At 40.9% G+C, this 15,746-nt stretch overlaps 1 protein-coding gene across 1 annotated transcript in view; it reads right to left on the bottom strand.

Moving 5' to 3' along the window:
* Window positions 1-15,746, bottom strand: part of PAPSS1 (3'-phosphoadenosine 5'-phosphosulfate synthase 1) — a 118,088-nt gene that overhangs the window by 41,888 nt on the left and 60,454 nt on the right. Inside the window, exons 9-10 of the mRNA XM_037020213.2 lie at window positions 13,878-14,013; window positions 1,432-1,700 (exon numbers count right to left, since the gene is read on the bottom strand). Of these exons, the coding sequence (XP_036876108.2) occupies window positions 1,432-1,700; window positions 13,878-14,013 (405 nt within the window). The remainder of the gene's footprint in view (window positions 1-1,431; window positions 1,701-13,877; window positions 14,014-15,746) is intronic.

Here is a 15,746-nt window from a genome sequence, read left to right as displayed (position 1 = left end):
TTCCACATTGGAAACCATTCATCCTATGATTACAGAGAACGTCACACCAAACGACGTTAAAACAGTAATGATGACAACCACAACATCAAAAGAGGCTGGACTTATGGGAACACAATTGTTACTTTATCTCCAAAAGGTCATGGTGGTCTCTAGACAACTCAAAGGGCCACCACTGCCTGAATCTTATGAACATTTTATATCAACAGAGGAAAGAATATGAGCAGTTTTACCTGCTGTGGACATTTTCAGTGCATGATTTGGGCTGTGTCCAGGAGAGTCAAATATATTTTAATTTTGTAGGTTGTTGTTTGTTTTTCTTGGATAAAGAGGTCACAGTGTACAACTCCACCTGGTTGTTGTTTGTTTTTCTTGGATAAAGAGGTCACAGTGTACAACTCCACAGCGACACTCCAGTAGAAATGTTTAGGCTCAATCCCAAAGAATAGGCAAATATGTTTGGATTTCTTTTTTAAACTTTTTCTTCTGGGGGATGACATCACAAAATATATACAACTAAATTATTTAGACCATTTTTAAAAGGATTTGCTTCCCAACAACTCTAATTCAGCTAAATTCAGCTCCCTTCATGGCAGGAATGAATGAGAATCCAATGATAACCTGCATTCCATTCTTTATCTCGAAAACTCAACAAGAAGCTGGCCAGGAATTTTCCACACACTGTTTTTATCTAGGTCATTCACTGATTTATTCATTCATTCAACAAGTATTTTTGAAAGCCTATTATTCTGCCTTTGAGCAAAAACCTAATTAAGTCCTCTTCTTTATATATGGTTATAAAAAGATCTCAGAACATCCCTTTTGATCAAAAAATAGAAATCCACCCTCCCCCACCCAACTCAAGAAGCAATTTTATTCCTCACTTTATTATGCTCCAGTCCTTCATGAAAGACTAGATGAGGAATGTCTTCTGAACATTTTTTAAAAGATAACATGTTTTTCTTCCCACTGAAATACCTTTGGCCTTTCCAAAATTCAGAAGAAGCAAAAATCAGATCAAATCTGTTCCCTGGGAAGAGTGACCTAGGACTGTGTTAAAGGCGTAAGATGACTGCTGTCACAGCTGTGTCTGTGACATGGCCAGTAGTTACAGGAGGACCCGTGCCACAGCTTCCCAAGCTCACCCAGCTCTCTATCTGCAGATATGTTCCCTCTTTAACAAAACTGGGACCAAGAGCCACAATAAAAGCAAGAGAAACCTCTCCCTGTGCTCCTGTTCCTGGAAGGCTGCCGCCTGGAGCCACCTCTGGAGAACAGCCCCGACAGGGCTGGAGAGTACTCCAGGGATGCCATATGTATGGAACAGACCTACAGCTCCGAGAAAACTCAGTAGACAGGTCTATTGCTGACATTAGCTGTGTTTGTAAAAGTGGTTTCAACACAGCCACAGTGAAAATATTCAAAGCAGCCTACCTCAGTTGGTCCAGCATACATCATGGGAGACGGGAAGATGGCCACCACCGTTGTTTCAGGATTCAGGACCCCTTCCTCCAGCACTGCAGTGTGCTGCTTCATGCGCCACACCAAAGGGACATCGTCATCTTTCGTCCAGCCACCAAGAGGGTGAAGAAGTAGTACAGGGCGCCGGTAGCCCCTCTCAAGAAGCTGCTTGTGGGTATCCTGCATTAACAGAGCATGGCCGTTGTGCACCGGGTTGCGTAATTGAAATGCAAAGACAGCATCTGAAAAGAGAATTTCCAAGTTGAGACTTACAACCCTACCAGATTACCTTCCAAAAGTAATGTTTAGTATTAAGGATAAAGCTTGATGTCAGGATTAAGCAAAACATAGATGCTCAGAATCAGAAACTGGGGAAGAACATGTACTGCTTTGGCCATTTACTTCATGGTAACATGACATACTTCGTTACTATACTTTTACTTTATAATTCTTACATCCCTGAGGATGTATAACAATAGTGATGTATTTATAACAATTACTTTCTGCCTTCATGGAAAACTTCAGAACAACAATCAGACCTTCTGGTCTTAACATCGTACTTCAACTGCTTACAGGGGATATAAATTCTAGGCTTTGCCTTAATTATCCACCCAGTAGGTCATCCCCTTGTAGAAACCAAGACTGCTTTATTAAAGGAAGATAGAATGGTAGAGAAATGTGTAGTTTAAAAAATGTACTTAATATCCAAATATGTTCATCTATACTGGTTACTTTGCTTGACTGGAATCCTATGCTACTTTGTGATGCTAGGTCTGGATTTTGGACTACAGTTTAGCAGCAGTAATATTCCTTATAAGAGCCACTGCTATTACTCAAATGACGAAAACTACTAGATTAATTCAACTGGTTAATTCTCTATTTCCTGCTTGCAAACTTGGCTTCATTCCCACATGGGGCCTATCATCAGGAGACCTTTTTCCAAAGGCATGGCTCTTTGGAGTGATAGACTAATTTCACAGAACAGAGTAACAGCCCAGTTAGAAGAGCTCTGTATTTTACTGCCTTCAAACAGCTGGCCCAGCATCATCCCATGCTGATCCAAGCTTGACTCAAGAGAGAGGAACATTTTCTCCCCTAATGATTTTAAGACAAATAATACAGTATCTTCTCCCATCTGTTTTCAGTTCTGACCCTCTTTTATCACTATGACAAAAGGCACAGGAGGAAAACGGTGGCACCTACCTGACAAGGGTTTTAGGGTTTGTTTTTTGGGGGGTGAGGGGGCCCACATCCTGTTATATCCCACAATTTACAGCATTATCATTATGCTCTCAAGTATCTCAAGTTACCATTTATACATGAACAAGGCTGATTTTCATCCAAGAAATAGCTAATATGACATAAGGTACAAAGAACAAGAAAGTCTTGATACACGTATATGAGCATTTAAAATTTTTCTGATTTATGGAGATGGAAGGAAGGGCACAAAGTTTTTCTATCCTTCTGAAATCACCTCAAATTTTTTTCTATATATGGATACCCAAACATACCAAACACCCCTTTTGGCCATTAAGTAGAACTCCAGAACTACCCTTCCCAGACCCAGAAGCAATTGTACTTCCTGACTCTACTGTACTCCAGTCCTTTAAAAGAGAGCCAACAAAAAGTGTCTCCTGAATGTATAGACATTAATAGTCCTTCACTTAGGGGACTGTGGCTAGAACTTACTCTGCCATCCTGATTCTGACCTAAATCTCACCCTCAGTTCTCTTTTCTCTTCCTTGCTATCCATTCCTTACAAACAGCCTTGAATCACAACAGAGACACTTACTAAGCATGAATGAATCCTACTCTCGGGCTGCATTCATGTGAGTCACTGCACCACCGGGAGTGGGGGGGACAGACTCCATACCTGCACCAGGGTGGGGAGACTCTGGTCCAGCCCAAGCCTGCAGCATGAGGGCCAAGGAAATACCTGCATGGCTGAGGCCAACAGGGCCTGGGCCAAAAAGGCAACCCATCTTGGGGACCACTCATATACAGGGAGGAAGAACAACTAAGTAAATATATTGAGGGTAACTGGTACCAGGATTCTCACTGCATGAGATGGAAGACATAAATACAGGAAAGAGAAAGGCTAGGATAGGATACATGGTACTGGATTAGGAATGAAAGTATCAGCAGGACTTCACAGTTTTCAGCTATACAAACAGATACAGGAATAGACATAAATGTGCATGTATGCATATATGGCTGCACGTTTCTTAGTTCTGTCCACTGAAAGGTCCTAAAAGGAAACTACTATCCAGCAGCTAAGGCCTAAATTTCACATTAAATAACATTCTTCACTTAAATCAGCTAGGGCTTCTTGACAAAATGGCTGATTCTAGGGGTAGGAGAAGTAAAGTGCAACATGAGCCAGAACATCTTTTATGTCATAAATAAAGCACTCAAAGAATGATGGGGACATGTGAAAAGGATACAAGTTGTACAAGGCCGCACTGGCCTACTCAGACAAGCTAAACATCAAGATAAGTAATATTAGGAAGGGAGTGTAACTCACTGAGTAAAACAGGAATCTGTGAGTCCATAAAGAACAAAATAAGTAAACCAATGGGGGAGAAGTGACAATTCTACCTTATGATAGAGGGTCGACTAATAAACACAGAAGAAATGATGGAATTAGAAAATCACCATCTGGCCATATTTATAATGTACTAAAACCAGCAGGCAGAAGTTTGATGACAACAGAACTGAGTTCCAGAATCTCTCCCCTAACATGCTTATTAGTTAATGAATACAAAATATTTTTTTACTTTACAGCAGAAAAGCCTGACAAACATGACCATAAATAAGTGACAAAAGCTGAGTTAAAAAAAAAGTTAACCTCACCTGTAACGGGACCAACCAAAATTGTAAACCACCAGATTTCGGTGCACTGAGAATTCACAATTGCTTCCTACAGTTTTCCTGACAAAGATGTGAAGCCAGTATCTAATCATAAGGAAACAGCAGATAAACCCAAACTGAGGACATTCAATAAAGTAAGTGACATTTACTCTTCAAAAATGTCAAGGCTGTGAAAGACACAATAAAGACTAAGTGACTGTTCCAGATTGAAGCAGATAAGAAGATGTGACAGACATCCTCCACTGAAAGGGCAAGTGGTAGAGAAGACTTCATTGCTGTGTTGGCTTATGCATATTAGGGCAACGGCACGACTGGAACAAAATGTGTGGATCAGACAGTTATTTTACTATCATGAGCACACTGTGCTTAGGAAGGAGACTGTCCTTACTTTTAGCATGCATGTGGAAATACTACAAGGTGATGAGGCATCACACCACGTCCACACTGTCAAGGAGAATGAGAATAAGAAAGCACACAGAGCATAAAGCTAATAATTGTGGGATGGAGTGAATATGCAGAGGTTCTTGATATTGTTTGTAACTTTCCTGTAAATTTTAAATTGTTTCAAAATGAAAAGTTAAAAAACAAAGTAAAAAGTTACAATGACAAGAGACTTGTGAATCTTATTTAGGTCCTGATTCGTCCAAACCATAAATAAAAGTGACCACTGTGAAATTATCAGAAATTTGAATAAGGACTGGATATTTGATAATAATAAGAGACTATAATTATTATTTAGGCGCAAGAGTGGTATCATGCTTGCACTATTATAGGTCCTTACTTTTAAGAGATAAAGTACTGAATATTTAGAAGGAATGATATGGCGTTTGAGATTTGCCTCAAAACGCCATGCAGGGGTGAGGAGTTGGGATACAGATGAACAAGCTTACTTAAGAGCTGATAATCATTTGAAGCTGGCTTAGAGGTTCATAGGGATTCATTATACTATTATCTCTTCTTGCAAATATAGTGTATGTTTGATATTTTCCATAATATGAGTTTTAAAAGAGAAGACATATGTAGGGTACCAGAAGAAGCACTGATTTAAAATAGGATATTCATGGGTTCAAATAATAGGTCTACTGGTGTCTAGCCATGGACTGTGGACTTTAAGGACTGAAATTCACTTTCTACATCTTTGAAAAGGGGATGATACTCAGGGGATGATGAATGCATTCCTAGACTTCAACTGTTATAAAGACAAAATAATATAAAGTCCCTTGCATGGTAAGATGCACACTACAGTCACTCAGTAAGTCTAAGTTCCTTAAGACAATTCATTCTTAAAAAACAAAAACCAAAGCAAAACATCTAAAAATCCCTGGCAGGAAACTGAACCCACGATTCTACTGGATGCTCAAGGTCCCCTCCAGTGTGAATAACACTCCCAGGGAGTGTTTCTGTGATGAGGGTGCACTGGCTCTGTGCTTCCAGACACAGCTTTTGTCCTCCTTAATCAGGAACAGGTGCCTATCTTTGAATAGGACCCCTGAGCATTACATCTTAGGTGCATGATGACTGCATTCCTAGACTTCAAACAGGTCAAATCTGATTTTATAAAATCACCATTTAGCAAGATTATTTATCTGACAGGATGTGCAAAAGGAAAGATAAAAATAAGTTCTCAGATACCCATATTTCACAAATTCTAATAGTTTATCTATTTAGGCTTTCTTTCCAAAAAGAATTAATGTAGTTCCACACTGGACATTTAACAGATAAAGTTAAGATGAATGTCTTCATAAAAGTTCACATCAGCAGCATATAAAGGATTTTACTGCCAAAATTTCTTCCAGGTAGAATTATGTCTATGCTATCAGTTCCACTCAGAAATCCAATGACTATTTGATCTGTCCTGCCCATTTTTTTCTTGCCAATATTACCAGGTCTTTCCTAAGCTTCTACTCTTCTCCATCTCTTGTACCTATTTATCAATGAATTATACAAATGGCTTTTACTGTCTGTAGTTCCAGGCTGTATTTTCATCTCTACCATCTGATTTCTCCACTAAAGAACTTATTCAGATGGATGGTGTAATAGGAGGACCTGATCCACTGGAAGCTCCATTCCCAGGGTATTGTCCCAACTACTACAAAGCATCACTATTAAATTCTCCTCCATCAATTTTCCATAAAGGATGAAAAAAGAATAATGGGACCCTATGGACCTGGAGTCACTGACAAAGTAGTTCTCATTAATGTCTCACATTCTCATCCCTATTTTCTAAAGGACAGTGATTTCCCCATTGTCACACTATAGCCCATGTAAAATATTTGTCTTTTCACTTAGAATTCCTTATGGTTTAGTTTAAGACTGCTTTACCTAAGATCATGGTTTCAACTGAAAATGGAGATGATCTACAAGATGACAGAAATTTAGTATTAGCTTTTATGATTTCCATTTCTTTCTAGCCCTCTATCTTCTTGTTCCTAGGACAGGACCAGGAATTCCATCATCTTGACTTCTAGAAAGTACACTAAGAAGTTGCTGACATCATGCATGCGAGTAAACATTTTCCATAAGGAGCCAGATGAATATTTTAGGCTTTGTAGGTCATGGAGTGTCTGCTGAAACCATTCAACCCTGCTGTACTACTGCAAAAACAGCCATAGACAATATGTAAATGAGTGAATATGGCTGTTTCCAATAAAACTTTATTTACAAAAAGTGGCAGCAGGCCAGATTTGGCCTGCAGGCTGCAATTTACTGACCTCTGAATGACAAATGGAATGTGGCTGATAGAAGCTAAAAGAACATCACAAGCAATCCAACTGGTGTGAGCAAAGTGTGGAGACCAGAAAGCAGAGAGGTCTGAGGGATATGGAACCATCCATTCTGTTAAAGTTGTCACAAGACTGTTATGTGGAATTTTGAAAGCCAGGTCAGGAAGGATACTATGTACCAAACAGACATTGTGACTGAGTTAATCAGTAATGTTTTACAGAAAATTGGTCTAACAGGGCCATGCAGGACTGACAAGGGGGAAAGAGGAAGTGGGTAGAATGGAAGGACAGCAAAACCAGCAGACTGTTGCTGAGGAACATATTCCCACATTTCCATACAAAATAAAACTTCTACCAACTCTTTTCCATTCTCTCCACCCACTTAACCTGTTTCTCCCTCAGGATATGGACAGGCCCTTCTGACTGACCTACACCCTGGAGATCGGCATCACACTGAGACAGGCACTAACGGCTCCCTGAAACCATTTCCCAATGCCTGAGGTTGCTGAGCAGGCCCCATATTTTAGCAACTCACAAATCTCTCTACTGACCAAAACTCTCCCTTAAGCTCAAAACTGTCCCTCCAATGGCCTCTTACTACCCCTTGGGCACCTCAAATTCGACTCCCGCCAGTCTGCAGGCACACCTCTGGCCACCTCCACTCCCTGGGGGCACAGGGCAGGTACAACTCCCCACCAGAGGCCAGCCTTGCCCTCAACCACCTGTAACAAAGAGGCTGTCCCACTGTGCACCCTTGCAGCCCTACTTTCTTCACTACCAATGAACACATCAGCTCCATCCCCTCTTCACGACACTTGTCTACTAACTGGTCTTTCTCCCTGCACCCAGACTCCAGACAACTGCTGAAGCAGGCAGGGGCAAGCAAGAAATCCGGTAGGGACAAAACGAAAATTCCATTTTAGATTTGCTGTCCTGAGGAAACGGTCCTGCCCCCAAGAGCCCACAGTCTAGTTAGATGAGATGCAAACATGAACTAATCAGAGAATAAATGTGTTTAAAGGGAATATATATCCTTCATATATATATATGTACATATATATATGTACATATATATATATGTACTTGTATATATATATATATATATATATATACAAGTCTTTGTTTTCAGAAGATAAGTAAGTCTGGTGACAGTGTGAAGGAGAGTGATGGAAGAAAAGAACAGGACCGGATTCATTCCTTCAGTCAAGTCCTTCCTGCTGTAACAGAGGTAGTGTGAAATTCCTGCCAAATCCAAAGGCACTTTCCCATGTTAAATAGCCCTGCCCTCTCTACTGCCTCTGACAAAAAAAAAATCTACCCGCTGTCTCCACAGCCTTAAAGGCTGCTAACCACAGCACTAACCTTTTCTATTCATCTGTCTCTTTACTCTTTTTAAAAATAAAAGCCATGAAACACTGAAGAGTAATTGGGGGGGTCGGGGAGAACCCAGTTAGTGTTTTTGTTTTTCTGCAGTGTCCTAGTTTTTCTCCTTATGCATGTATTTTTACACAGTTGCAATCAAATATGTATGACATTTCATACTGCTTGGCCATTTTGGTCTAATCACCTGTTTCTGACATCTTGTAGTCCTCTTGGAGCAACAGGGTTCATTGCTGGGTCCTATGAAATTCTTTCTTACGTACTCATTCAGGAAATTTACCCCTTCACCTGGATTCAATTACTATGTACATACAGATGGCTCCTGTTAGCTGCATCTCTAAGTCCTGACCTTCTAATTCACCCACTATAGAGGCTTATTACTGAAAAAATTTCAATATATTGCTCATTACTGTCTTCCCACCCTTACAATTCTTCCACCTGCACTAATATCTCAGGCCAAAAGCAGAGCTAGCCCTCAAAACCTACTCTTCTTCTATATTTCACATCTAATTAAAGGAACAGCCCAGTATGACAGGCTCTCTCTGTCTAGTCCAGGAGCCAACACACTATGGAAACAAGTACAGTCTGATCCCTTTCCTTCTAGCAGGTAGAAGAGGAAGAAGAAAGTGGAGAAGGTTCTTCTGAGCATGTGCTGCTCTGTGACAGAGAAAAGGAAGAACAACCACTAGCTTTCCCCACCAGTGGGTGGAGGATGGGCCCTGGATACGTGGAGGACATGGACTGCCTGATCTAGTACCACAGCCAGCAAACACTGTTGTGCCACACTGCAAAGAACCTGGGTTTGACCCCTGCTCTGTAGTGTCTCAGCCGAGTGCCCATGGACACTTTCAGTTCTGCCAGCAGGGCTGTTTTGTGCAAACGAATGAGGCGATGAGCTCCTGACACCTAGTCATCCTTCCCCCAGATTTCTCAGAACTGTGCTCAGCTCCCTAGCCCACAGTCAGAGCCCTGGTATGCATCCCAACCACTGAACAGAATTACAACATCTTCCCACTTCCTCCCTTTCAACTTCTCTGCAAAACTGTCCTACATACAGCAGTAATTAGTAAGTCTCCTCTTCCCATCCTACCCCAGCTTTATTACTGCTACTTTAATGTACCCCAAAGCCATAAGAAAAGGCATTTCTGATTTGTCCTTAATCAATATAGTAGCTGAACAACAGAGTACTGAGAACAGTTCTAGGGTTGTTAGGGAGGGAGGGAGGGAGAGAGAGAGAGAGAGGGTGTGTGTGTGTGTGTGTGTGTGTGTGTGTGTGTGTGTGTGTGTGTGTGTGTGTGTGTGTGTGTGTGTGTGTACAATGAGGGAGGGAGAGAGAGGGTGTGTGTGTGTGTGTGTACAATGACGGAGGGAGAGAGAGGGTGTGTGTGTGTGTGTGTGTGTGTGTGTGTGTGTGTGTGTGTGTACAATGAGGGAGGGAGAGAGAGGGTGTGTGTGTGTGTGTGTGTGTGTACAATGAGGGAGGGAGAGAGAGGGTGTGTGTGTGTGTGTGTGTGTGTACAATGACGGAGGGAGAGAGAGGGTGTGTGTGTGTGTGTGTGTGTGTGTGTGTGTACAATGTTTGTTTTTATGGGAGTTGTTCTGAAGAGAGTTTGAAGTAAGAAAGGGTTTGATCTCCCCTCCTCTCTCTAGACCGTCATAAATCACTAGTGTTTCTTTTACTTAAACTGCTTGTGGGAAGTAGGGGTAAGAATCAGTAAGAAAGGGATAAGCTTCTTGAGTAAATAGGTACATATCAATCAGAACTTCTCATACCCCAAAGTATAGCCACAATAAACTGTCTTCAATTCTCAAGCCTAGAAATGCTTTCAAACTGAAGTGAAAAATAATGTTGACTATAAAGCTTTCTACCAACCAGGCTTTGTGCTTATTCTCCATTCCATTTACCATCTATTCTGTTTTATGCCTGTGTGTTTCTGTTTGGGGTGGGGTCATTAAGGGAACTTGCCACCACGATTGGGGGACATCAGCAGGCACCAGGATGGAGGGAGAAAAAGCTAGGGGAACTCTTGCCCCAGGAACATCCTGCCTCAGTGCTGTGATTCTGGCTGCACCTACATCCCCCTACAACCTGCTGCTGCCAGAGGCCCCCCTCACTGCTCCACCTCCTCGTACTGGCCTCAGGAGCGGTAACACTACCCAAAGAGGCGAGTCCTTGGATGCCTCCACATTCCTTGTGGGTTCCCTTAACCCTGACCACCCTTCTTCAAATACTTCATGTTCAGAGCCTCATCTGAGTGTGCCGTGCCCTGACTGAGGCTCCCCTCGCCCATCTTCAGATCACAATTCTCTCTAGTTCACTGCACTGCTGGTCAAGCAAGCCTGGAGTCTTCAGAGACGAGCTGTCTACTTCTGCCTCAGCTTTCTCACATATCGTTTCAAACTCCACCTAAAATACCTAATGTCTACCGATTCATTCAATATAGTTTGTAGTTCAAAAACTCTACAAAGCTTCCTCAGCCTTACATGATACTGTGATACCACATACCAGCTTAAAAGATGTTAATGTCAACCTTTTCCTTTGTCATCTAGCAGGACACCAATAGTATATGCATAATAGATACTAACTAGCTCTTACTTTGTTCAAGTGAAATTCATTCTTCCTTTCCAGGATAGCAGTCAACCGTCAGTAATTCAAAGAACCTGCCATTTGGGACTGTGTCACCTGGCAATCACTGGTGTGGGTATTATATTCAAGACCTCTCAATCCTAGCTACAGAATGGTCTAGAAACAGAAAACTGATCATATTAATATGCACAGGTCAATAACCCACAGAGTAATCAAAGTTCTAAGATGAGGGAACAAGAAGGAAGGAGCAGTAAGAAAAGAAACCCCAGGTAGAAGAAAAAAATATATATGTTCTCTGTTTTTGCTCCTTGAACTAGGTCTTGTACACATCAGTAGATGACTTGTTATTGGCTTCCAGAGAGAGTGAACAACAACTACAAAGGAAATTCCCCAGTCTGTTGCTTATGTGCCTCAGTCTAAAATGGAAAAGTAAACAAAATCCTACTCATGATCTCTGTTGTCTGATGTGGAGCTAATAATTGGCTCTCAGCTACTTTAAACAGAGTCTCAATCACTCATGCAACAAATTCTCTAAATGACTTAAAATGTTTGGCTTGCAAAGGAGAATGTGAAACAGATGTAATATTAAAGTCCCCAATTATGAATGATAATTCCTTGATAAGACCCCTCAACAGTGCCAACAATTACTTTACTAACATGAATTCCAGTTATGAATTCGAATTTTGGCAAAAAATTAAAATAAATGAGGTGGTCTGAGCAATCCCCCATTTAATGCATTCCTGTTGACAAGAAAAAAAGAGAAGTGTTCATCTATTAAACTATCAGATGCTTCTGGTTACAAATAAAGGACAGCCCAACCAGAAATGTCTTAACTAATTCAAACATGCATTAAGTCTTTAAATAAGAGGTCTGGATACAGAGGACTCTAGGGTTGGATCAGAAATTCAAACAGTGTAAGCTTTTCATGGTTTCTCCTGGATACCAAATGGCTACCACAGCTCCACACATTGTACCCTTACATGACAGCATCCAAAAATGAAGAAAAGGAGAGATGGAAAAAAGATACCTTTTTGTTCTAAACCAGTTTCTTGTCAGGAAGGAAAAGTTTTCCCAGAATACCATCTCTGACATCTCAATGGCCAGAACTGATTTAAGCACAGACCCTTAAATCACACACTGATGAGAATGAGGCACCATCACTGACTTACAGAAATCATACGTTCCCTGTGCCTGGGCCCAAAATATGTGAACAAGAAAGAAGAAGAAAATAAACTGATGCATAGGCAAGCACCAAGTGCTGCATTCAGAGAAATTCCTGCACAGGAAGTTAAAGCCAAATACGTGCTTCAACTTCAAAGAGGAGTACAGTTCCGAAGGGAAAGTAGGATCCTACACTCAAATGGCCCAAGCAGGAATTGTGAATAAATTAGACAGAGTGTGTGGTCCGTCTGATGCCTCCAGTTCTGATCCATTTCAAACTCTCCTCATTTCAAATACCAGCAAACTATGGTACAGCTTAAGAATAAACAGATATTCTTTCTCTGACCTTTACATAAATACAGGAGGACTAGCTTCAGACTCACGTAACAGAATAAATGACAACCTACTCTCTTACTATGTGCCAGGCACTGTTTACAGTGCCTTAAGCATTTCATTTCATTTCACTCTTTGAAATAAAATGTACACATTGGGTACCATCATTGTCCTCATTTTTACAGATGAGGGAACTGAGCCTTAGAAAGGGAAGCGATTGCCCCACAACCACATAACTTGGCGGTGGTGAAGCTGGGGATGGTGTGCACATGGACTCTGAATGATTACCAGGATCTGGGCTTCACAGAGGCTAATAAACACAACTGACGAAACAGGTGCCCTTGCCCAGATTCTGTAGTCACTTGGGAAGTGGGGCTTCTCGTTAAAAAATATGACTGGGTGGCCAGCTAGTTATTTAAGAAGCAGCCACATTTACCTGACTTTCTCAGCCATATCTGCTCAATTTCTATACAGAAAATGTAAAGAAGGCAGCACCAAGGCTGCTTTACCAATTCTGTAGTGGGTGAGAATTAATTAGTAGCACGACTGTAGGTTGCTTTAAATTCTTCCAATCTTAAAAAAGTCTCCCCAAAACTACACTTATTGCTGGCCCCTGACATGGAACCTTGAATTTGTGAGTGTGGATGCACCAGTGTAAACACATCGTATCTACCTCTGTATAAAAGACCTGCTAATCACAAGTGTCTGCTATAAAAATCCCTATTCTACAGTACTTTGTAAGACACTGTTATAAAGAACCAAATCTATAGACTCTCCATTCTTACTGCTGCATTTCTTCCTAATCCAGAGATCTGAAATCCTTAATTTACTCCTCAACACCTTCTGTTATTTAATATCCTTCTTTTCCACACGATAAGCTCCTGTCTTACTTATTTATGGATCCTCAGCTCTTGGCATCTGGCATATAAACATGCACAACAAACGTTTGTTGAATGAGTAGCAAATACAATACTGTTCTACTATTTTTTTGCAGTGACACATGCCACTCATATAAGACACTGAGATACAAAGCTTATTGACATGAGTAAATTATTCAAATAATTATTTTCCATAATCCTATTCAGCTTTAACATGAGTTTTATAATAAACAAGTAAAAGGTCATTTTATTAGCAACCTCTTCCACAAAGTATACAAAATAATGTTAGAACAAATTATATTGACATAACAAAACTATATAGGTTACTCTAGATCAACTACCTTTTGTTATATATTCCACTGCTACATTTGCCTTTACTCATTCTGTTTCACATTTTAGTGAGCACTGGAAAACATCATCTAGAACTTTCCCATCAAGCAGAAACTCCAAGTAGTCCCATGGTAGGTAAGTAGGTCCATGTCTTACCAGCATTCATATCCTTAAACTTCTGCTTTAGCTCAGCAGGAGTAAAACGATAATGATCAAGACCATCATTCCAATAAATTCGGTCCAAGACTTGAAGATCTCCTCCAACCAGCCAATCTCCTTGTTCCATAACCATCTAATGGGAAGAAAATGAAAAAAATCTTTTTAAACAGAAACCAAAATCAAAATAACAAAGAACATTTCTCTCATATAAACTAAATCTAGCTGTAAACCACTCATCTTGAGGTCAATGGTAAATCCATTTGGCTTATCAACTGAGTTGGGATTAGAGATGCTATGGAATTAGAATACATTTATAACTTCTCAAAGGACTTGTGACACAACTATTATACTTACATATGAAAGGCAAACAAAACCAAAATGAATAATTATGACTTCTTAGGCAACAAAGCATTCTTTTCATTGTTGTTGTGTGTTGACTAATAGAAAAATTTGTAACCCTGGGTTATCCTACCCTCTGTGTTCTCCAATACTAAAATTTTGAGCATCGAAAGCAATAATGATGGAGCTGGACACAAATGCACGCCTTCCATCTCTATAACACCTCAAATTTTTCTTACATATTCATTGATGCTGTTTCCCTGCCTCTGAGAGAAAGAGCTTTACCCTCTGGGACTGTCCATTTTCAAAATACAGCTCAAGCTCATGCTTTTCCCTCCACTGCTTCAGTTTATATGTTAATAATGCACCTAAACTACTGTGGTCACTTCCTACCTTGTCTTCCTCACTAGTTCTCTCCCTATCATCAAACCAGTCATTCAGTAAATATTTACTGAGTAACTGGTAAGTGCTAGGGCCTGTGCTAGGCATTGGGGAATACAGAGGAAAACAAAAGAGAAAAAGATTTTACTCTAATGGAGCTTATCCTCTACTAGGAAAAAGGAGAAATAAGAGAAACAACAGCTGGTAATAAATGTTAAGAGAAAATCAAGAGGACAATGGAACCAAGTGCTCAGGGAATACAGTGAATGAAATTTAAGAGAACAGAGCCAGGCAAGGCCTCTCTGAAGAGGGTGACACTTAAACTGAGATGATGAAAAGGAACCAATCATGGAGGTAAAGTATTTCAGGCAGAGGGACAGCAAGTACAAATTCTCGGGGCAGAAACAGGTTCTTTGTTTTGAGGAACAGAAAGGCTCATGTGGCTAGAAGGTCAAAAAAGGTCAAAGCATGGAGAGGAGCAGAGACAGAGTAAGAGAGATCAGGAGGAAGGCAGTCCCGGCTGAACACACAGGCTATTGAAGGCGCTTAGGTTTTATTCTAATGATAAGCAGCCACTGGAGAGTTTTAAATGATAGAGTGATATGCCCAGATTGATATTTTCAGGAGACTCATTCTGGCTGCTCTGAGAATGGACTGCAGAGGGTATGAGAGGAAGTGGGATTCTCACCACATGACTGCAAATCTAGTCCAGGGACCTAGAGAGCTAGGATGCCCTAGGAGTGAAATGCGGACACCCCACACAAGACTACCCGTCCAGAGGCACCACTTTGTTTGTGACCCTCTCTGGCTCTAAACCTGCCTCTGACCTTTCCATTCAAAGGCAGAGCAGCATAGTGGGAAGAGCACAGAAGACCTAAGACAGACTCGAATCCTGACTTCTGACTGATACCTCTGCATGTCTGGGCCAGCTGGCCCACTCTAAGGCTCCTCAGAATCAAGGAGACAGCCCTGTCTACCTCTCAGGGTCACTACAAGGACTGAAAATCAGAAATGCAGTTTGAAAAAGCATAAATACATGTACGCTGTTATTATGATGGAACAAAATCTTAACATCTAGGGTAGAATGCTAAGCCCTATCTTCCCAAGGTCCTCTCCCACTCAACAACCAGCTCTTTCTCACACATA

The sequence above is a fragment of the Manis javanica genome, chromosome 5 (assembly GCF_040802235.1).
Source record: "Manis javanica isolate MJ-LG chromosome 5, MJ_LKY, whole genome shotgun sequence".
Lineage (NCBI taxonomy): Eukaryota > Metazoa > Chordata > Mammalia > Pholidota > Manidae > Manis > Manis javanica.
The sequence above is the reverse complement of the archived record's forward strand: the minus strand, read 5'-3'. Positions and strand labels throughout refer to the sequence as shown.